This window comes from Leptidea sinapis, chromosome 15 (assembly GCF_905404315.1).
Source record: "Leptidea sinapis chromosome 15, ilLepSina1.1, whole genome shotgun sequence".
In the NCBI taxonomy this organism is placed as follows: Eukaryota; Metazoa; Arthropoda; class Insecta; order Lepidoptera; family Pieridae; genus Leptidea; species Leptidea sinapis.
This window is the reverse complement of record NC_066279.1, coordinates 177,710-201,784: the sequence shown is the minus strand read 5'-3', so window position 1 is coordinate 201,784 and position 24,075 is coordinate 177,710. Positions and strand designations below refer to the sequence as shown.

Sequence of the window (24,075 nt, the reverse complement as noted above, 5' to 3'; positions counted from 1 at the left end):
TCCCAGAAGTGAGGGTTATCACTTTTAAAAAACATAATAAATTGTTTATGTTTAATATATATTATATTTGTTAATTCCAAATATTCTACAGTTTCTCGGTGGAATGTTTTGCATTAACACTACTGCAACTTCTACTAATTGATTATGTATGTATGTATCATGATCTTTTCAGAAAAAATATCTTATTGGTTTGATCCAAGCACGATTGTTGTCATCAGAAGATGAAATTAAAAGAATCATAAAGCAAGCAAAAGTTGAACGACAAAGTTTTCAGATAGAGCGAAAGAGTATAAGAAGAAAGGATAAGGTTAGTTATAAAATATTATTACTGTTGTAATGAACGGATAATAACAATATTGCTGCGATTCAGAATAATAATTTTTTAACTCCTTCGGCTTTCATACAATCATCTATCATATAAAATTCTCATGTTGCGGTGTTTGTAGTTAAACTCCTTCAAAACGGTTTGACCAATTCTCATGAAATTTTGAATGCATATTGGGTAGGTCTGAGAATCGGACAACATTTTTTTTTAATTTTTTTTAAATTTATTTGATTATGAGTCAGCATTAAAAAATACATACAACTTCAAATTTTCAATCATCTATGATCAACAGTTACTTTTGTATTGCAGTTTTAATATCGGCGATACAATGCTGGGTCAGCTAGTATATTTATAATTAATAAATAATAAACCATCATAATGCCAAAAATTTCATGGATAATCTTCAGTTAAAATCTGTTGCAACAGCATCAAAGCTAGACCCTTTAAGTAGTCTTAAATAAACCAATAACTATACTTAATAACCATTGAAGTTATAGGTAGTCTTGGGCTATTTTTAACTACTTGCTGTCTGCTGTGTGCTCTGTAACTCTTGATGTATAGCTTCATAACACCCTCACTCACTTTCAACAGCTTGTGGCCTATGTATGGTAGAGGCTTGAAACCTTGACTAGTTATATTTAACTTCATTTAATATGCTGATTTATTATTAGCTAGGACAAGATTTCTGAGGGATATAACATTATTAGCACCAGGGATAAAAATATTACTTATGTATATGCAATGTGCCTAGTATGCACATTTTGCAGTATTTATAAAGTGTTTCCTTTTTTAGAGCTCACAATATAAGTCAGTATTTTCACCACCAATAGTGAAAACACCAAAGAGGACACTGAATATAAGGAATAACCCAGACATTTATAAGAAACTCTTTCTTAAATACAATCCACCACAAATCTTAACGAGAAAGATGAATACAAACTTAAGAAGTGTACACACTATGACACACTCTGACTGTAACAGAATTCTACGGAGTAATATAAAATGTGTTGAAGCAAATAGAACATTGATTTCTAGAGATTACTTGAAAATAGTAAAAACAAGAGCATCGCCGAAGAGTGCTCAGATACAGTTAATGTGTTGTGAAAACAATAATTCCTTAAAATATAATGTTACGAAGGTTTATCTTAAGAATCAATCGGTGATGGCTACTGCTTCAGCGGCATCTGGAAGCGATTGCTCTGTATTATCTCCAAATGGTGCTGTAAGTATTTATATACAACTTTTTCCAAGATTTTTTGATAGATAAAATGATGTGTGATGAGACAAGCAAAACATTCATCATAAGCCGAGAGACGTCAGACGAGAACTGCAACCAAAGAATTCCAAGTCAACCGGTCCTGCGCTGCTCTCATCCAACATATTCCAGTGATCTTGAACAGCTTGTAGGCCTTTCTTCTGGGGGACCTATAAACACTGCGTTTCTGGTACGTGGTCGCCATTCAAGGACTTTTCTGCCCCACCGGCCATGTGTCCGTCAAACTATGTATAAGCATGATATTCGCCCTAATGGTAAGCAATCCTCACCCCTACCCATTACAATATATACTTTTACAAAAAGATCCCAGAAAATGTTCATGACACATGAATTACAAAATTCAAAAGAATTGTTAAAAAACGTTTATTTGGTAAAGGTTACTTAGTATAAGATAAATGACTTTCTAAATGATACCATAGATTGTGAATCGAGCAACCGCCGTCAGGATATTTGAATTATAAATTTCATTGTATTGAAATTTAATTTAAAAAAATAGGAGCCCGCTGAGTCTCTTGCGCCCGTTCTTCTCAAGCCTGACCCATTCATTTATGAATGGATACTAGTTTTAGAATTTCAATAAGTGATTTCATATCCTATTTTGAATAAAAAAAATTGTTTTTTGCAGAATGTTTCTAGACGACAACGAACACTCAGTGGTATATATCCCTTGATTAATTCAGATAATAATACGCAAGATACAGCTTCAAAAAGTGTTTTAATATCAAATAAATCTCAAAACAGGGACAATGACCTTATCCAAAGCATAATGAACAGTATAGATGATAATATGAATGAGAACGCTGTTACCGATGGTACAAGTTTACAACTTAGATATCCCAACATGTCTGTCACAGACTCCGCTATTGGCAGTGATACAAACAGTTCGACTATATCTCTTGATTATTCGTATGAAGGAACCTGCGCTCCTGAGTCTTTAAAGTTTGAGGTTCGATTCAGGAAAGAGCAGAATCAACAGCTGTTGCCGAGTATTAATAAAGCCTTCAGTCAGTTCAATGGTGGTAATAGTGAGTCATTGCTTCAAGTTGATGAACAAGCTCAGAGAGGTAATGTTATATTTATTTAAAGTAATGTGCTTCTAGGAGCCAAAAATCGCTTATCGACACTTGCACATACATTTGCTAGCCGACTTCTGTAATTAGTAAAGGCGTGTAGAATCACTTTTACGTAATATAAAATATTATATATTGTTTTACATGTTTATGTCACATATGCTGGCTATTGTTTTGAGCCTTCCATGATCGGCAAGTGCCCCCGCGCTACGGTATTCAGTAGATCAGCGCCATTTTGGCGCATGTGCAGCGTCTATTTCGGGCATTTATTTTACGTGCATTAATAGATTGCTTATAATTAGGATGATATGAGAGAATATAATATAAGAAAACCATTGAAACAAACATCTTGTAAACAAAATGAGAGTCAGAACTTGGTCAGGGCGTAGTGTGCCGAACGGCACTTCCGATTTTGGTGTATAGTCTCCAGTGCTACGTCAATGAAAGGTGGTGATTATAATAACATTATATAATTTATACGTCTTGATATATATCAATATATAAAAACGGTCCAGGATTATTATTTTACTGTGACAAGCTACGTCAAATACTCGCGATTTATCACTTGTGTTAATGTGTTTGCATTGCTCAAAATAGAGGTTAACTGTAAACCTAAGTTATTCGACGTTTTCACAGCTCTCACACTGATAATGATAAATGATCTAAGATTATAACACGCATCTTAATCTTTCTATAAAGTATTTAATTTAAATGTGTGATACTCATATTAATCTAAGAAAATAGTAATTAGATTATTCTATCGATTGTACTTTTTTTTCAGCTTTGAACACAAGTATTCCGTGTACCACCATAAATACACTCATGTTGGAAAATTTGTACAATTTCCGCAATTATCTCGTAACAAATGCCCCGCTGCCTATAATTCGTACAACTGTAAATACTACCTGCGTATATACAACTCCAATCATTACAACCGCGTAAGTATATATTATACTAGCTGACCCGACAGACTTTGTCCTGTTCATAATAAAAAAAAAACTCTTGCGGGTTTGAATTTTGTAAAATCGGTTCTTAGCTGACCTCTACTCGGCGAAAGGAATATTCCTAGTCCTTTCAAGTCTCTACGACTTATGGTTCCATAGATATCGTGATGAGTGACTATATACGTGGAAATCCTCTTCTATATATATATAGATTTCAGTAGTTAAAAAAAACTATGAATTAAACTAGAAATTAGATGAGTGGCATTGAGATTCTTACCATTTGTCATTAAAGATCGACTTCTAAGTCGCTAAAATGTTTTTTTTTTAATAACTTTGCAATCTAGAAGGTCATTTTCTTAGTAAATAACTTAATATTTGTTTAAAGTCTTGGCTTTTAGCCAATTAACATTGGTAATTGTTGCAATTTAGAAAATAAAAATTAATCATAATTACCTAATAATAATAAATGTTAATCTCAAGTTTTTGGCTTTAATTTGAACTATTAATTTAGCATTTTTATCTAGACCAAACTAGTTTGAATCCTAAACTGACAACTCAAATTACCCTTTCGTTACTGTCACAGAATTGCAAAAATCGTCCGGTTATTTTTACACTTTTTCATTACTTATCTCATTTTTGTCATTAAACTATTATAATGGTGAGTAAAATTGGGTTTTCTGTGGTGCACGTCATTCTTTTAATAATTCTGCATGCATATGCAGCATAGCATGGTTCCCATCTTCTTCAGTCTTATGTTTGCTTCACTTTGGCGCTTTCTTTAACTACCTTGTAATCAAAATCATCTAAAAAAATATGTTCACTGAATTGAAGTTATAAAAAATTTCCCTCTAGAAATTATACTATGTTTCAAATCTTCAACTGAAATGAGGGCTTGTAATATTGCGTAAAATGGCTGCCGATTTAAAATATATCTTTCTTGTTCGTGTCACTACGGTTATAACCGTTTCGGCATAATATTTTATTTTATTTTTTGGAAGATTTATCACATGTGCTGTAAAGGCCGTGCAAATGGAAAAAAAATCATAATTTGCTTGTAACATTACAAGTTTTTCGAGCGAGATGTACAAGTTTTTTTATTATCTTCAATAATATTTATATAGCAAAGTGTACAGTAGTGTTCAATTACTTTGCTGTGATAAATTAGTTTTGTATTATTTTAAATAAAAACAAAAGCGGTATTCTCGCTCTAACATTATTTAGCATTACGTCATTATGGATATTAACTGACTGGCGCCATCTTGTATTTGAACTTTACCTTCCGCTATTTTGTATTCTTAGCTTATCATGCACTTGGCTTTCAGGTTGGAACAACAGACTTCGTCAAACATTTTGCACAATATCGTTCCTAGTGAGTGGCTTAATGCATGTTTTTATTAAAATTTTATTTGCCTCATGCAACCTTATCGATTTTTTACTTTAAATTCTTTTCATTAACCACTGTCGCTTGAAATAGAACGTTATTCATTGGTGGTCCAAACGCTATTGCAAAATTTAACAATGACACAACACAAAAATAACGTTGTATTTTAAAGCCGCTATTTAACTTTTGCACATGGGCTGGCTGTTTGAATGAAGTAATTAATATTTACATTATATGAATATTTAAATTGTACTATTTTTTTAGTATTTGTGCATCGTCATATATTTATGTTTGTATTGCCAAAGTGCGTAACTCTGAATTATCATAAAAAATGGACACCCAGTGCTGATAAATTATTCCTAAGATTTTGAAAAATTGCTTGTTATGACAGTTTTGGAGAAAAATTATGAGATTAAATTGGATAAGTGTCGCGAGCACAACGACATGATTCCGTAACACTTTTAAGTTATTACTTCTTTCTCTAGTATAGTGTGAAGTGATAAGATATTAGCAAGTGACACTGTCAATACATAACACCAATAATGATAACCAAGACGTCAGTGTACTACAGATGTGTTTATTCAAAATAGTTTTAACTCCTTATGCTGCGGCCACATTGCCGCGATAAGGCCAATAATTGCATTTTCGAGTTGGAATTGCATGACGTTTCGCTTGATTTTGTTGAACCAAACATTTGTGAACAGATTTTACAAATATTATTAAAGTCAAAAAGCTAAAAAACTTTTTGATTTGAACTTTGGTTTGAACGCAAATTTTTCTCATATTATAATCTAAATTATATAGTTTTTCAATAACATATTTTGTGATGTTAGCTTTCAGAGGTGTCTCGGGTGATATGGCACTTGTGAGTGATCCAGCACCGCTACCGGAGACGATTGATGATGTTATAGAGTTGATCAGTCAAGATGGGGTAAGATACAGTTTTCTCTTTTTTTTTTATTGGGATTTTTAGGGAAGTAACTGTCCACACTTGTCGTTGTTTAAGCACACACCGTGTCGAACACAGACACATTTAAGTATGCTTTTAATCAGTAATTCTATAAGAGCTTTCAGAGTCCAAATTTTTATCAATACTCATATCTAAGTAATTATACTGGAATGGTTTATTTTATACTGGAGTGTAGCAATTTATTAAAAATTGTTGTAAATTTACTACCAATTGAGTTGTTAAATTCTTTCAATATCCAAGTACCCTCAGATCCATCCTATCGGATGACTACTCGGATAGTGTTACATGTGATTCGAGTGCGATTTTTCTAAAAGTATTTACATAAAAATTAAATGGCGTCATCTAAAAACAGTGAACTATTAGAAATTTGGCTCCGAGCCGGAATGAATTACCCAAATTAGTATCTGTTTTCTGAATTTTTCGTCGTATTTATTCCATGAATCTAATAGAAATATAATTAATATCTTCTTCGTTTACTTATCGGGGTGAAATTATTTGTAGCGTTCAGAAGAAAATTTAAAAAAAATTGGTTTCTTTCCTTTTTATGATTGTATACAATAGCCATTTGTATATTAGATATAATTTTTTACCTTGCTGCAATCAATCTATTTTGATACTGCAATGCAATGGGAGTATACCTACTTCTATGTTGCTTGAATAGTGTGTATTAATGAAGAATGTTTTCAATATTTTTAGGATTACTTCGAAAGAATGGGAGCTGATGGCAAGATAATGCAGTGTTTATTTTGTGAGTGGGCTGGCCCTAGACTCATAACGGAGTGGCATATACAAAATGTATGTATCTGTACGTTCTAATAACTTTACAAATAATCTAGTATCTACATCTATCTAGAACAAACATACCAGATCTATGTACGTTTAGCATAGTGGGAAGAAGCGTTGGAGGCAGAATCTCTAGAGACGCGTGTTTGAATCCCGCATATCGAACATAAATTTTTAGTATATTATATGAAATTGATATAACCGACCGACTTCAAAACCGATTTAGATAATGAAGTCAGTGTCAGCCAAGGTAGGTTTGTAACTACATACATAGTTATAGTTAGAGGTGTTCCCAACGGCTATATATTGAAATCACGTTATAACGATACGCTATTTACGCTTCGTTATGACATATGACGCGTTTGATTATCGTTACAATTCGTTACAGAATGTTGATGGATCGTGCGCTGTTCAGTATTATTCTATACATTATTGTTGTGTGAGCTTTTAAAAGTGCTTACTAATAATGTACCTACTTATTAAAAAAATTGAATTTCCTTCGTACTTTTTATACAGGCTTAGGACTGTCCGACTGAAATTATGATTTATGATAAAAAATAAATATCTATTATCTATTTATTTTATTTATGCAAATTAAATTTAATCTTCCAGTTAGTTATTCTACTCAGTAAATTGTCAGGCGAACTTCAAAGTTCATTGATTTTATGTACAATAGTTATTTGTAGTTATTTATACAGATAATACTCAACCTATATCTATTAACACTATACTGATAAAAATCTTAATTTAGTTACACTTTTTAAACTATTCTATAAAACAAGCAATCAATTCAAAATTATTCAGAAACGCACGATAATCAATAATCAATGTTCAATACTAAATAAAATACGTCATACGAATTCAAGTGCGCCGCAAGCACGTTATATCCGATCTGACTTAATATTTATTCAAACAAATATTATATTATTTATGCAACTGGAATTTTATTTGAATGTAGTTCTTATGCAGTCTGCTTAGAGCATAATGTGGCAGGTGACAAAAATAGCGTATCGCATCAATTATAAACGACTTTATTTGAATTTAGTTTTTATGCAGTCCTCTTAGAGCATAATTTGGCAGGTGGCAAAAATCGCGTGTCACATAAATATTAAATAACGCTTGCCAGTTTTAATAAATAATAGGTGATATGATTATAAATATATATTAGATTATTTTATCAGCTATCTATAACGAACACCTCTAGTTATAGGTGAGATGTGCTTGAGTCGCACGCGCGACGTGAGAATGCGAGAGCGGGGCCGCGGCGTGAGGACACCGATTCCAAAAATAACAATATGCGTTACTGGAATTAGATTAATTAATTAGATTGCATAAAAATACGCAATTATTTTCATACTTTTTAGTCCATATTATAACTATTGTTTTGGAATAGTGTTTTTGAAGTCTGATGTTTTTTTGTTAAAATCTTTAACGTTTTATTAAATTGTTACGCAAAGGTTACGCGAGAGACATAAAATTCGATATAAACCTACGTAATATTATATATTAATACTTGATTATTATTTATGACAATGACATCATTGGAGAATAATCCTTAGGTGTACGTCGAGTAGTGACCAAGTGATTATTCGTATCAGTTTAAAGTTTTCGAAAATACGTAAATCTCATACTAAATATATTATGGCAGTGTTTAATATCAAAATTTTGGATACTACTCGTTTGATTTTTAAAAAGTTTTTAATGTCATTTTACTGATTATATATCGTAGTTTCGATAACAGTTTAAAGTTTATTCATATCTGAAATAGTTACGGAATAATCCTGGATACTTAGTATCCAGTGTATTATGAGAAATGTTTAACTGAAAGCTGCGAAACATGTACTTAATAAATTAGTCGCGGAACTATACCGAACTCTTTTGAACCTTATACTCCTATATAGGACTATTACCAAAGTCCGAGACGAAAGAACGATGAACTTCGAATTAAATCCTATTACCAAAGTACTTTAGATCCGAATAGTGCGGACGGATTTCGTTTCGGAACCATAGACATAACCATATAAAGCGAAGTTATAGTTACGATCATAATAATGTCAAGTGAATTTGGGAATAATGACAGACAAAACGTCTAATCGCAAACTTCGTATCGATATTCGGATCCGAAATACTGTCGTAATAGGAAAATGTACGATCCGTCTACCAAAACTTCGTATTTCGACTTGGGTAATTGGATTCCTGACACGAACAATAATATTGAACTGATTTAACATATTTCAGGAGCATATACATAAGATAGAGACATGTACTAAACCAGATTGGAATATAACAATGACTTTGGGCAGTTTGGTCGGGAAGAGAAAATGGTGTTGCCAGATCATAGATTATCATAATGAACATTATGTGTTGGCTGCTAAGTTTTTGGAACCCGATTGTCTCATGGCTAATTTGATGGTAAGATTATTCGTGATAATTTAAAAAACATGTTTTTTGTATAAATTATTCATCTGTCGCGTTCGGAGCTGTCAAAATGACAACGTTAATGTCACTTCACTTTGTTTATTTTTTGCCAATACAGCAATAAGGGCGCTCAAACCAAGACACCTTATTGAGTAAGCTTGTCTAATATATTGAGCAGTTTTAATTTACCTTTACGGATAGAACGATAGATAAACAAAATAATATTAGTGACTCGAATTATATTTATATTATGTGTGGCGGTCCTCCACAGTGCATACTCAAGGAGCTTTCTTCCACGTACCTACTACAAAGCTGTGGAATGAGCTTCCTTGTGCGGTGTTTCCGGGGAAAAAAAGCGCGTACACCTTCCTTAAAGTGATTCCTCTGTTATTGCAAGAGAATATGGGGGGTGGTGTTCACTTAATACCAGATAACCCGTACGCTCGTTTGTCCTCCTTTTCTGTAACAGTAAACGAAAATGTGGAACGTTTTTGTCAAAAAAGACGGAGAGAGCTATTGAGACCGTTTGAGAGGAAGTGAGAAAGGGCGACGGTAGCATGTAGCACATAGGCATGGAGATAGAGTTGGGAGGGAGCGAGAGAGAAAGGGAGATCGGAAATAAGATGCTATTGGTTGATGTATTCGTTTTTTATTTTCAAGGCATCCATGTCGTGTCGTCATGGAATCACGGAACTAACACATATCTTTGATTAGGATCTTTTTTTATGTGTGACGCCAGTTACAGTGAAATCAAAGTCAACTTTTGAACCGGACATGACCAGAGCATTACAATACATTGCAGTTAATTTATATAAAATATTATTCAATTAGAAAAATTATTTAAGCACTATTTCACATAAACAACATTTAATTTATTCTTCAACATATAATATAAATGACATATATAGCTAGTATATAAAATATTGACCTGAGCCATCATTTAAAATCTTATCTCCATTGGATAGGGAACAAATACAATTTTAATTGTTTTTCTTTTCTTTCTATTTGTTGTGAAAAAAATTAATATGTATTTGCATTTTTTCAGACCTTATCGTCAGATGATTCCATGAAATCGGGATCAATAACGGTATATAACAGGGTAACAGGCGAACCATTCTCTTGGTCCGGCAACATAAATTCTGTACCCGACCAATTGCCTAGCGAAAACCACGCGCAGCTAAGTGTTCCACTATCGAAACTGAACCTCTTACCAAACAGTGCTAATTTGACACTTATTAATGGGGCATTCATCACAAAAATGGGTAACAAGGTAGTTGTTGGCCAGCCTGAGCTAGATGATATTCAGATAACTTTCTTTTCTAAAATTTTTATTGGTCGTTAATTGATCTTTATACTCTGTCTAACACGACTGCTCTCGTTGACTCGTTAGCGACGACTGTGCATATTTGTATGGAATGTTAGTTCCGCTAATGTCCGTCAGGAGCGCTGCAACCTGCCATGCAATAAATAATGTATATTAGCTTATGATAAGAATTTATTGCACATTGATTAACATAAAAACCAAACAAACTAGTCCTGCATATCGTAATATAGTGTTCAGTTTTCAGTCCAGACTGTCGCTACATACGACGACAAACTAAGGTTATAAAACAGAACTCATTATTTATAATAGGATTATACTTAAGTTTTTTCTTTCTACATTTTTTTAAAACCAGTGATAAAAATCGTTTTGTATGACTAAACGTGTCACTAGCCAAGAAAAAGTCAGTATTAATTTTGTATCTCTTTTCCCAGTTGCTTATACTGAATATTATATATGTGCTATTAGGTTTAATTTTATAGCAGTAATTATGTAAACCAAGAGGTATTCTTGTGATTCCGTGTTTAATATTCATCGGCGCTGGCTACCTATTTCGATATTCTTCCTAATATTAATTCCCGGGCCATAAACAGTACGACTATACTGCACCGATGATAAATGGCACCGAAGAGAGTGTTTGACATTTGACATAATGTATTAAACATTAAAAAAATGATCTCCCATGGCTGTTGTATGTTGATTTTTCAGTATTATTTGTTTTATATTTTTAGTTAATAAATCATTTATCATGTTGATTATTGAGTTAAGGTGGACGCTCACAGAACGTAACCAGTGTTGTTAAACTATTAAAATATTTTTTTTAAATAAACTCTGTCTCTATTTACTGGTGTTATGTTCCATGGATAAACTATTAATTTATGCTAAAAGTCTACCAAATATCTGCGAAGTTGTGAAATGATTTAGCAACAAGTTTTTCTCTAGTATATTTCCATCAAGGAATAGTATATCGATATAAGTTTATTGAAATATAATTATGTGTTGAGTGAATATACATTTCTTTTTTGAACTGTCAGTATTTAATAAGAGAACAAAGTCTGAAAATAGCATTTAAATCTTTGTTTTTCACTATTTTTAGAGATTGCGTACCGTTTATGTAAGTTTTTAAAATCCTGGTAAGGTTTAGTAAATATATTTGTTTATACAAGAATTGTGTGTTGCTTTTCTGCAATAAATTCTTGTAAAACAAATTGACATATAACTTAATCAGTACAATTCATGTTTCCTATAAAGTTAAAAGACTGTTAATATTTTTATATTATTGTCAATTCTTTAAGACTGTTAAAAATATTTAAATAGCTTTTAATTTTGTTAACTAAAGGTTATGGTTATAAGGCGTAATTAATGCGTATTAGCGTATCTTATTTGATCAGAAAATATTACGTTGTTACAATTTATTTATTTTCTATTAAAAGTGGTAAAAGATAACATAGGTTTATTGTTTTAAGATATACTATAGTATTTTAAGTTATGTTTAAAGTTTGTCATATTGATTGTTTACTTAAGGTGAGCGTTCACTGATATAGTCTGCGGTAGCCGAGCCAAAAGTTACGTTCACCTGCGGCATTAGCAGGCCTATAATATATTCGCGTAACCACAATTTTTTTTTTTATGAAGGATGTTTAAGTTTTAAACCTTTCAATTGTCTTCAATGTCTCAATCAAAGACTCGAAATCAAAAAATATCCCGAAAATTACGTTTTTTTGTTGTGATTATTGTTTATTTTTTCTTAAGAACTTTTTGATATTTTTTTAGGTTTAGTTATGTACAAAGATCGTTAATCATCTTGTTTTTTAAAGTTTACGTGATTATATTATTTAAGCTTTCAAAATATATAATTTGTATACAGTAAGCGGTACTAAACAATGTACATCGGTCTTTGAAAAAAGAATGGAATGGTCCAGTATCTATTAAGAGCTGCTAAAACATTTAAAATTGTATAATGTAAGTCTATATTTATTTTAAATGTACGTTTAGTTAGCATCATTATATAGTTTGGAGATTCCTGGACATCCACACAAACACATAGTGACTACCTTTCAGTTACAGACCATGACCAAATTTGATTAAAGTCTGGAGACTCTGCTGTATTATGTCCACAGAAATATTGTATGACTAAAACTGACATAATATCGTAAATTCGTATTAATAACTCTAGTTACTATGTCATATCATAACAATATGATATAGTAACAACATCAATGTAATTGTACTTATTAAAGTTAAAAATTAAATGAATAAATTTGTGAAGATAACAACTCTGTATACATATATATGTATATATTGAAGTGACAAAAACGTCACCGACCGGCCCTCTACAAAACTGGAACCTGTTGACTTTATCTCATTTGAAAGGCCTATAATGTTTTTTAATGCCGACTACTGTATATGTTCTACTTGATTTGTGAAATTAGGTTTTTTTTTCACTTCGTGATCTAATTATGAGTTGATAATTTAAGTGCCATACCAACATTTTGAAGAGTTTTTTTGTTTTTTAATTTTTGTAGTTTTGGAACGTTGATTTTTGATTAAATTTATTTTGCAAGTTATGTGTTTTATTGTATAGTATATTCCAGACGCCTCTCCCTGTAAATTTGGCTGGTCTAAGTACTGTATTCCCACATTTTCTGTCATACTATAATTCCTTATTCTTAATATTAAATATAGTATTTATTACATAGGTCAGAGCACAGTTGCTCTGAAATTATTCCCTTTTGCTGTAAATTTGACCAGTCTAAGCACTGTATTGCCACCAGTAACATATGTACATTTCGTAACATTCCAGCGACAGTGCCCAGTTAGCATCCTGGGAAGTATGCATAGGATTTCCTGTTCAGTGGTAGGCTTTCATTTGCGTCTCTAACAAGTACTGTGGAATGGTTTAAACCTATTGAGTTACCCCAGCTTTTACGTGCTTTTTGATGACATCGGTTCCTCGGGGTGTGTCACACAAATAGGTTCCGGACCATATTGGACTGCTTTTGCTCCAGCTCTTGCGAGCTCATCTGCCTTTTGATTACCTGTGATTCCAGCATGCCATGGGACCCATCTGAGAATCACTATTCATCATGCCTAATGTATTTAGGCAGTTAAGTTTTTAACTTTTTTTTTATGGAATAGGAGGACAAACGAGCGTACGGGTCTCCTGGTGTTAGTGATCACCGCCACCCACATTCTCTTGCAACACCAGAGGAATCACAAGAGCGTTGTCGGCCTTTAAGGAAGGTGTACGCGCTTTAACTTATTTTGACACGTGTCGAATTGTTTAAAGACAAATATTGGCAGAATTAACACAAAAGAAAACTCAAAACATTTGCATAATTATGGATTTCCGCAAAGTAACGCCTACTTAAATTAATTTTAATTTTTTATGATTAAAAAGGAGTGTATTTAAACCTTTTTGTTTCAAACTAATTGTTTAAATACTATTTGAAATGAATGTCAAAACATAACCATTGACAGTTATATATAGGTAATGAAAACATAACTTATAAGAACGAACGTAGTTTATTTTTTATCAATTTTACTTTAATAGAAATGGAACAGCCGCGCCAAAAAATTCCGAAAGACGGTTGGGGTCCGAGGGGAGCCCCGGATTGTTATTACGTAAGTAGTTTTGGATGTCGATGATAAACTGGAGATGGCTCGACAATGTTATTATAATTATTACAATATAGCGCTTTATAAAATTAATGAGACCCATGTTTGGGAAGGATCTACGTTATACCACATGGACGGAACGATAAATTGAGAAATCACTAATAAGTACATTACGAATTATGTAAAAAGAAAAGCTGTGACAGCGTTGCATCTTCGCTCAGTCCTATGAAGTTATATCAAAATTAAGGGATTGGGTGGAATAAGAACGATCCTTTTATCTCTTCTACCACTGCCAGCTTGAGGAATGTTTTATTTAAAGAGCTAGATTCTTTAGAATTAAATAAAGATATATAAATGGCAGGGTTGGATGCTACACCGATTTTGTAAATTACGTTTGTTGGCCCATTATCTACTATGCATTTCTATTATAGCAAAAATTATTAATAACTAATTTCGATATTTTACTTCAATCCTACCTAAATTCTGTAAATTCCTCTCAGCTTCGCAGCCCGCCTTAGCCTTCCAAGTTCTAAACTACCTGTTGCGTTAATTATAATATTTTGTGTACCCACGAATTAATACTTAACAAATTTTTGCGAAATAGGTTTGTATTAAAAATTAATTACCACCAAAACAACCACTACCTTTTGGTTGCCAGCCACGTTGGTTTTGTTGTGCCTAAAGATCCTAATTGCAACCATGAGCCACCACGGGACTGTCCCTAAGAGCAGTAAATTGATCTCATCTCTACTACTGAACTCCAACATCGGACGACAAATAACGAACTAATTTAGGTATCGTTCTCATTTGAATTATTCTATCCTATAAGGACATTGACACTTTCTAAAATCTTGTAATAATTGTCTGGTCAGGTGTTGTAAGATCGCTTAGATAATATTATGTGACCACTTACCATCATACAAGTTTTTCATTCCCCTCTCCAATAAACAAGCGTTTACTTCCAGACATCGCGCGTTTTGAACTCGACATTCCGTTACGTGAAGTTCGTGCGCAAACTTCGCGCGTTAGAAGAGGATGAACGTCGGGGCGCTGAGAATAAACTAAAAGAGTTGAAAGACAAACAGATCAGCGACTTCTTTATACGATGCGACCGGAGGTTACTCACCATATATAAATTTGTAGAATCTAGTTAAAAGCTAAATAAAACTAATTATTTACTCGGTTACGGTAATGAATTGATGCTTATCGTAGAAGATAGAAAGTCTGAGTAGAAATTAAAGCCTGGCTTTTATTTTAAGATGTACAGATTTAGGAAGTATTTAGAGAATTTGCTGATGATAAAGAATTATTGAGCAGGGAATCTTGAGACGGATTGGTCGTACGGAGTGGTTGAACTAAGAAAGTGTTAAAATAAAAAAAATGCATTTAATGGATGCTCCCGAAGATTGATAAAACTAGATTGCAGCATAGATGTACATAGAATGTAGACATAATGGAAATTTAATGAAGGACTAGGACACGGTCAAATAGGATATAATCCTGAAAAAGGTAGCATGAGAAGTTGGTTAAATTTACCACCCGAATAGGGGGGGAGGGTTGTAAGCTTTGTTTGCTGCAAAAACTATTGATGATAACAGAATAGGTTGTTTTTATTTTGATATCAAATGCACATGGACTGTCATGTATCTAACTACAATCTTTCCTACATTGAACAAGCGCGCTATAAAGCAGGCGGTTAAAGCTTTTGCGTCATTTGGCTAATTTTCTAAAATTTTTTAAATACGTTTTGTTGCAATGTTATCTATTGACTTTGTTTATATAAACCCTATTTCCTTATTGTCTTTTTATCTTTAGATCGCTCATCAACAACGTTGCTCGTCGTGTTGATCTGTGCATGGCGTCATACGAAGAAGATCTGAAACAGAAAAGGCAAAAGTATATATTTTATACTTTCGTAACCCGTTATTTTGAGCTAATGTGATCGAGATGGTTCTTTGCTTATATACTTGCATTATTAAGTCCTCATTAAATTTAAACTTAAAATAAAATCTTCCCTTCGTACCCACTTTCCGTATTCAATTTGTCCCCAGGCACACGAGCTAGGTAGGCTTTTGTAAGAATCTAAACAAGTGAAATCTCTTAACCGTAACCAAGACATTTGATATATTTTCATATATTACAGGGGGCATTTGAATCAACTGGTGGAAAGTGAGAACTGACCGCCAATAGACATTTTCAATAACAGAGGTCAAGTCAGTAGTTGTGCGATGCAAGAATTTATGTATTATGTTACGTGTCAGGATTATAGCGTTCGGAAATAGTGAAACCAGTGTAATGCAGCAAATAATTTATCATCTTACAATAACACTTAATACTTATCACCGCACACCAGTTCTTGTATCGTATGTTTCGGATATCGCACTGAATGTTAACTTGATGGCTCAGTCACTCCATGACCCAATGAATTAAATGCGCCTTTGTAGTTTGTACGTACCGGTAAGGATTCTTCTCCAATGATTTCGAACATGTTTACAATACATTCGTTTATGCCAGTACCTATCAAATTCTATAACGACGTGGCCTTTGTAACTTTTAGTACCTATAACGGTGTTTGCATTTTTAACTAGTTAGTAATTATTTCTTTTTGGGGGTTTTAATTATCTGTAAAATGTAAAGATATAATATTTAAATGGCTGTATCTTTTAATTGGTTTGATGTTAAGATTTTCTTAGAAAATAGTATTGTATTTAAAAGGCACCGAGATACGTATTGAATAGAAAAAGCATAAAAATTTATAAAATGTCTCCATGCCGGCATCGGCAGTGCAGTGTGAGAGCTGCTTGAATTTGGTCTGCTTTGCCAGCCTGAATACTTTCAAATTCTCCGAGCCATTCTTGTTTTATTTTTAGTAAACAACATTAATATTAGTTTCTACGAGAGACGCTTTCTGGTTTTATCAGGATAAAGGTTTTTTTTTCACATCGACCAACGAATATAATCTACCAACGGATTGTTACCTGCTGCCTGTAATACTTATAAAATATTAGATTTCTAGCGATTGGTCTTATGCTGACTTGATACTTTAATATTTATTTATTTTAGACTGATAGATTTGTATGCGGCAGAAGAAGAAGACAACATTCGCAAATTTGTGGTACAAGCGCAAGCGGGAGCGGAAGCGATTTGGCAAGACAAGGTCAATAGGCTTGAGTATCTGCTGGCTAAGCGAAAGAAGGAGCATGAGGATAAATACAAGGACACGCCGCTGTGAGTTTATTAATGTAGACGTTTGTCCGAGTTAAGTTCGAATTCTAAAAAAAACTAAAAGCTACTTACTTTCTTACCTACTTACAACTTTTTTTATACTGGCAAACCCTATAAAATCTCCAACTTATACCTATTTATAGTAACAACAAACAATTATTTAAATCGTTCATATTAAATATTCAGCTTATTATTATGGTTAAACCGAATAATTGGGTTTAACCATAATAAAAAGCTAAAAAAAAATGTTTCTCTAAATTCGGTAAAAAGTATTGGAACTTTAGATGTGTGTAAAATCTAAACTAAAATCTATTTTGAAATGACACAAAGACCAGTGTATTTATATACATATAGACTTTATTGTGACAAAGTTACAAGCGATTTCGCATACCCATTAAAATTCTTCATTGAAAGAATTTGCTCCGGGCCCCGCGCTTGTTTCATACGACACTGATACTATTGGAGAGTTCTGACATTGTATAGCCATGTTCTATACTTCTAAAATATAGTGGCGGCTTCCGTGATGGCAACACACTCACATTGGAAGATGGGAGTTGTGTGTGTATGTAATCGTATTGCTATGTATACATAATATGTTTAGTTTCTACTACCTAAGTAGTAGTTGCAACAAAAGATGCGCTCTGAAAAGTTGTTTCTATGGATTTGAGCGAAAAGAGGCTTGAAACACCTCGTCCGTGTCTCGTCTTTAAAGCGGTAAGGAAAAACTTAGACTTCTCTGTCGTGCGAGAGGCGTAGCTTCCTTCTGGTTCAATCTAGGAAAGAGATATATATCTATATTATAACTATATATCTCGGATGTGCTATCGATGCCAAGTTTTTTGGTATACCTACCATAACACCGGATTTTTTAGGCCTCGTACCGCACTGAATAAATAAAAGTTTAATACAGTGCGTTACAAGGTTGCGAACACCTCGTACCCGGGCACACATCGTACCGCACCCTACGCTAGCTTAGTTAGTTACTTAATGTTGTGCCAAACAGCGCCCGCGACGATATAATAACATATCGAAACGAAGAAAGTTAATTAATAATATTATTGATGATGAAGAGGAATTGGGTGGTAACTGTAATGTATTGTATGTATTTATTGATTATGACCTGTTTTAATAAAACGCATCCATAAGCACAATTAAATAAAATCGATATTTTTCCAATCACTAAACACAACACATTTAATTTTTATAGACGATGTTTTTATATAAAACAATTTGGCTTTACTAGGGGACGCTCGACTACGGATGCAGGTGTTGAACTCATCGGGAATATTTTTGAGGCCTGGGAGGAATCACAGAATGCACTTGATATCTTCTGTGATTTATCTAAGGCTTTTGATTGTGTTCAACATTCAACGCTGGTCAAGAAGCTATGCCACTATGGTATAAGAGGATCTGCAGTCGATCTTCTGATCTCATATTTAAATAATAGGATTCAGAGGGTCGAGATGAATGGCAGGAGATCTCCTGGGACTCCTCTCGGTATGGGGGTACCAATAGAGTAAAAATGTAGATGCGAATATTTTATTAAATGGAGAGGTGGTAAAACCAGTGGAATCTGCTATATTTCTTGGCATTACTCTTGATTCCAAATTGCAGTGGGGCCCCCATATTGAAGGATTGGCGAATAGGCTTAGTTCTGCAGCATATGCGGTTAAGAAAATTACACGGTTAACTGACATACACAGATACGGCGAGATTAGTATACTTTAGTTATTTTCATAGCATTATGTCCTATGGTATATTGTTATGGGGCAGTGCGGCCGATATTAATTCTATCTTTGTGCTCCAGATGAGGGCTATTCACGCGATTTATAACCTAGGTCCTAAATAATCATTAAGAGAAAAATTTAAAGAAATAAACATTTTGACTGTTGCTTCTCAATACATTTTTGATGATGTTTTGTATGTTCATAAGCATATTGAGGAATTTTCTAGAAACTGTGAAATTCATAATGTTAACACGAGGAACAAACATAAAATTGTTATGCCTACTACTCGGTTGGGTCGAGTTAGTAAGTCTTTTGTTGGGCGATGTATATGCTTCTACAATATGATCCCAGAAAATGTACAAAACAAATGTGTTACGAAATTTAAAAGAATTGTTAAAAACGTTTGTGTGGGAAAGGTTATTATAGCATAAACGATTTTCTTAATGACACCACGGTCTGGGAATAAAGCGAACACCCTCAGGCTCTTTAATTATAAATGTTTATTGTACGATATTACATTGTAATCCATATTTTGTATTAAAAAAAAAGCCCGTTGAGTTTCTTGCGCCCATTCTTCTCAGGTCTGAGGCAGTCTCTTTTGAATGGGTGGCAGATTTTGACGTTCAATGGGTGATTTTAAATCCTATTTTGAATAAAAATATTTGAATTTGAATTTATAGATAATGGAACGGAAGCATTCGTTGACTCGCACTTGGCTGTTTTTGTAAAACATAAATAAAATTTAATTTCAGATCAAAGTGCGTGCACGTACTGCCGTGCGTGTACAAACTCCGTGCGAAAGAGACACAAGAAATCCAGCTGTACCAGATGAGAGAGAAGGAGTCAAGACAACTGGCCGAGAAAGAGTTTGACAAGATGTGGCACGAGCTGGCTTTGAAGGAATCTGATGCACTGGTAAACTAGTGTCTGTCAAAGATTTAGTCTCAAGTTCGCTTAGGCGATAAAGTTTTATACATCATGTGAGAGCTAAATATTTTAAACGTCTTTCATTAGGCTAATGGTCCATAATGTTTCAGAATATCCGCAACATTCGAGAGTGTTCTGTTCTTTACTCCAATAAAATTTGAAAACGAAATTTAATGAACGATGCGGGACTCGAACCCGTGACCTCTCGCGTCATAAAATCTTGTATGCTTTGTTCAACTCTCAGGTTGTGGCTTCATCTACAGGATCTACTTTACAGTTGATAACCTGCTCAACCCAAATATTTGCATATTAGGAAATTGACTTGAGATGGGGCTCTTGCAAATGTAAACAATTTGTTATGTTTTTAAAGTTATAACCCTCACTTATGGGATTAATATTCTGGGTTCTGTTCTTTATTTCACTATCTAACCGCTACCTCCTAACCCAGCTAACTAGCTAACTAATAATAACTTGTAAGGTATATTGTCACTATTGCATTAGAAATAGATTATTGTTCGCCAAAGGAAGAATGTACATAGTAGAATAGATTGAAAAGCTATTTGAAGTCTGTTTGACAGGCTAGTTAAAAGATTTTTAGGGCCTACACATCTTAATACATATAATAATTTATTGACGCACGGTGACACGTTGTTTGTCCGCGATGGACTCCTAAACTAATGAACGGATTTAAATGGGGATTACTTCATGGAGTGCAGATTAGTCCAACTTGAGAGATAGGATACTTTTCATTTCGATTTGGGACCCATAATTATATTTATTTCCAATATTTGTTATGTATGGACATATTTTCTGTGAGAGAATTTATTGACGCACGGTTTGACAGTTCTGCTGTGAAACAATTTCATTATAACAAAAAGGAGTATATGTTACGAAATACATAATTCTTGGTGTTATGAAAAATTATTGACAAATACTTAGAGACAGAGCGTTTGGCGATTAAATAAAACAAATGCTTGACTGTGAGGAATATGTGGACGATATATATATTTGAAAGTTACACAATATATATACAAAATCCTTACAACTAGTTACCCAATTACAGTTGTTACTTAAAAAATATTTACAAGTTCAGAAAATACACACCAATACTAAAGCTTACATTTTAACCAATAGTAAAACGTTTCATTCATTAAGAATTGAGAATAATATTATGTGTTCTATCTCGCTCTAAAACTAATGCTATCGCAGTTTGTATAAACTCGCGTCGAAGCTCGATCATACGATGTCAATGAGCATTCCGCACCTACGCTGTTGCTCATTGATTAAAATTGCATGAATAGCGATCGACCCCGACGCTTCACTCGTCAGTCGAGTCCGCTCGGCCTTGCTGTGCGGTTGTGTAACGCGGAGCATATGACTGATCACGTGAGTATGTCTGCGATCGTCGAGAGAACGTGACGATGCTCGTACATTGATGAGATTATTACTGGTGATCTGTATGATTCTATGAGTTGATGTACAGCATTATGAAATGGTTCTTATCAGAGCTAATATTACGTTATATAAAATAAAATGTTCTTGTCAGAACGAATCTTTCGGCATACGCTTATTCAAAATCAAAAATCAAAACGTTTTTTGAACTCATAACATTGATTTACAATGGCTTAAGTTCAGTCATACACTAAATTTCATAATAATAAATAAATAATATCAAACAGATAAAATTAAAATCAAACAAATCAAATAAGTAATATAAATAACATCAACCAATTAAAATCACATAAAACAAATCACACTTTAAGTAGATCAATTCAATTCCAGGCTGCTTTATCATTTAAATAATCTTGGATATTGTAATAGCCTTTGCTGCTTAATTTACTTTTTGTGTAGGCTTTGAATTTATTTATAGACATATTTGCTATATGTTCGGGGAGTTTATTATAGAAGCGAACACACTGACACCTAAAGGAATTACTGACTTTATGGAGTCTTGTGGCAGGCATGACAAGTCTACCCCTATTTCTAGTATTAATACTATGTAAGTCACTTAGTTTTGTGAACTTATTTTTATTCTTTTGTACAAACATCAAATTCTCGTAAATGTATTGTGAGGCCACTGTCATAATACCTATTTCTTTAAACTTATTCTTTAACGAAATTCTAGATCCCATGTTATAAATGGCTCTAACGGCTCTCTTCTGCAGCACAAATATCGTATCGATCTCAGCAGCATTACCCCATAAAAGGATACCATAGCTCATAATGCTATGGAAGTAACTAAAATATACTATTCTGGCCGTATCTATGTCAGTCAGTTCTCTTATCTTCTTAACCGCATATGCTGCAGAGCTTAATCTGTTTGCTAAGGCAGATATATGGTCACCCCACTGAAGCTTCTCATCTAGAGTTATACCCAAGAACACTGTCTTATTTACAAGATCCAACATTTCTCCATTTAATTTAATATGTGTGTTAATCTTTTTTACATTTGGTAATATGAATTTTAAGCATTTCGTTTTCTTACCATTCAAAAGAAGATTGTTTACTTTGAACCATTGTTCTACCTTAGAAATAGCATTATTTACATGTTCAATAGTAGTTGCATGTCGATTAACTTTAAATAATAGTGATGTATCATCCGCAAACAATACTATATCATGTGTGTTCTTTATAAGATAGGGTAGGTCATTGATATAAACTAAAAACAGAAATGGTCCGAGAATTGAACCCTGCGGGACACCCATTCCTAACACGGAGCCTGAATAAAAAAAAAAAATACTGTATCCTGTTATTCAAATATGAGATTAATAAATTTAATGCACTTCCTCTTATGCCATAGTGTTGCTTTCCTGATTAGAATTTCATGTTGGACGCAATCAAACGCTTTGGAAAGGTCGCAAAAGATTCCTAAAGAATCTTGTGAATCCTCCCAAGCACTAAAAATATGTTCCATTAATGCAACACCTGTGTCAACAGCTGAACGTCCCCGAGTGAATCCAAATTGTTTATCATGTATAATTTTATTTATGTTAAAATGAGCGCGTAGTTGACACAGTATTAGTTTTTCAAATATTTTACTCAGGGTAGGCAAAATTGAAATAGGCCTATAATTAGAGGGATCTGATGAGCAACCCGACTTGAATAAAGGTATTATTTTGCTATGCTTCATGAGGTCTGGAAATGTGCCACAGTCTATACATTTGTTAAATATTAGGGCTAGATCAGGCGCTATTATATCAATCAGAGAGCCTATTACTTTAACAGATATACCCCAGAGGTCAGCTGTCTTTTTAACATTAATCTCTTTAAATGACTTTATGATATCCGAGATATTAACATACTTAAATTGGAAATTATTTGAACATTTAGTAACATTTGCAGAAAGTAATGATATTGCCCTGGTTGGACATAAGTTTAAATGTTTAGTGGTAGATATGGGAACATTGGTAAAGAAATTTTCAAAAGCTCTAGCAACATCTAAGTTTGATTTTACAATTACATTATTAATATTTAGATTAAACTAAGAGTTTTCATCTTTTGTTTTACCAGTTTCATTATTAATAATTTTCCAAGTAGTTTTGATTTTATCGTTAGAATATCTTATTTTATTTCTTAAGTATAAAGATTTTGCTGCTTGACAAACATGTTTAAATGTTTTTGAATATTTTTTTACATATTCCAGAAAGAGTGGATTATGGTTGAAAGTGTTTTCATCATAGAGGCTGTAGAGCCTCAATCTACTCTAATGAATTCCAGTTGTAGCCCATTCACTAAATTTGGTATTAGTATTAATTGTAATGGTCTTTGATGTAAATATTTTTTTAAATTCAGTATAAAATAAATTAAAAAAATTATTATATAAAACATTGGGGTTATTTTCCTCTAAAGGCATTACTTGCAATTTATTAAATATGTAAGATTTAAATAAATTCAGACGGCCCTGTGTAATTGGTACAACAGTGATGTCTTTAGTTATTGTTTTCTTTGTCGGCCAATCAAAACTAATAAGTTGTCCACAGTGATCTGATTCTAGTTGATTTATTATACTTTTGCTGTTAGGCTTTGTATTTGTAAAAATGTTATCTAGACAAGTAGCTGTGGTCAGTATTATTCTAGTTGGCTCTATAAA

The 24,075-nt window shown here is 33.2% G+C and overlaps 2 protein-coding genes and 1 long non-coding RNA gene across 4 annotated transcripts in view; 2 read left to right on the top strand and 1 right to left on the bottom strand.

Annotated features, from left to right (window-relative positions):
• The first annotated feature begins 3,466 nt into the window (after positions 1-3,466).
• LOC126968381 (uncharacterized) lies at positions 3,467-13,051 on the top strand. Its single transcript, XM_050813383.1, has 5 exons — positions 3,467-3,609; positions 5,830-5,927; positions 6,663-6,761; positions 8,988-9,161; positions 10,213-13,051. Exons 2-5 carry the CDS (start codon positions 5,853-5,855, stop codon positions 10,507-10,509), a joined length of 645 nt encoding a protein of 214 aa, XP_050669340.1. The 5' UTR covers positions 3,467-3,609; positions 5,830-5,852; the 3' UTR covers positions 10,510-13,051.
• On the bottom strand, positions 10,479-15,128 carry LOC126968441 (uncharacterized). Its single transcript, XR_007730206.1, has 2 exons — positions 15,020-15,128; positions 10,479-10,620 (listed from the first exon to the last, which is right to left on the bottom strand). It is a non-coding gene; the product is annotated as an uncharacterized LOC126968441 (long non-coding RNA).
• LOC126968388 (trichohyalin-like) overlaps positions 13,985-24,075 on the top strand; it is a 28,878-nt gene continuing 18,787 nt past the window's right edge. The window contains exons 1-5 of one of the 2 annotated variants that reach the window (XM_050813393.1): positions 13,985-14,112; positions 15,072-15,223; positions 15,922-16,002; positions 17,170-17,334; positions 19,811-19,973. In XM_050813393.1, the coding sequence (XP_050669350.1) occupies positions 14,044-14,112; positions 15,072-15,223; positions 15,922-16,002; positions 17,170-17,334; positions 19,811-19,973 (630 nt within the window). In that variant the 5' untranslated portion in view covers positions 13,985-14,043. Of the gene's footprint in view, positions 14,113-15,071; positions 15,224-15,921; positions 16,003-17,169; positions 17,335-19,810; positions 19,974-24,075 lie in introns of those variants that run through there. The other variant, XM_050813394.1, reaches the window with a different exon arrangement.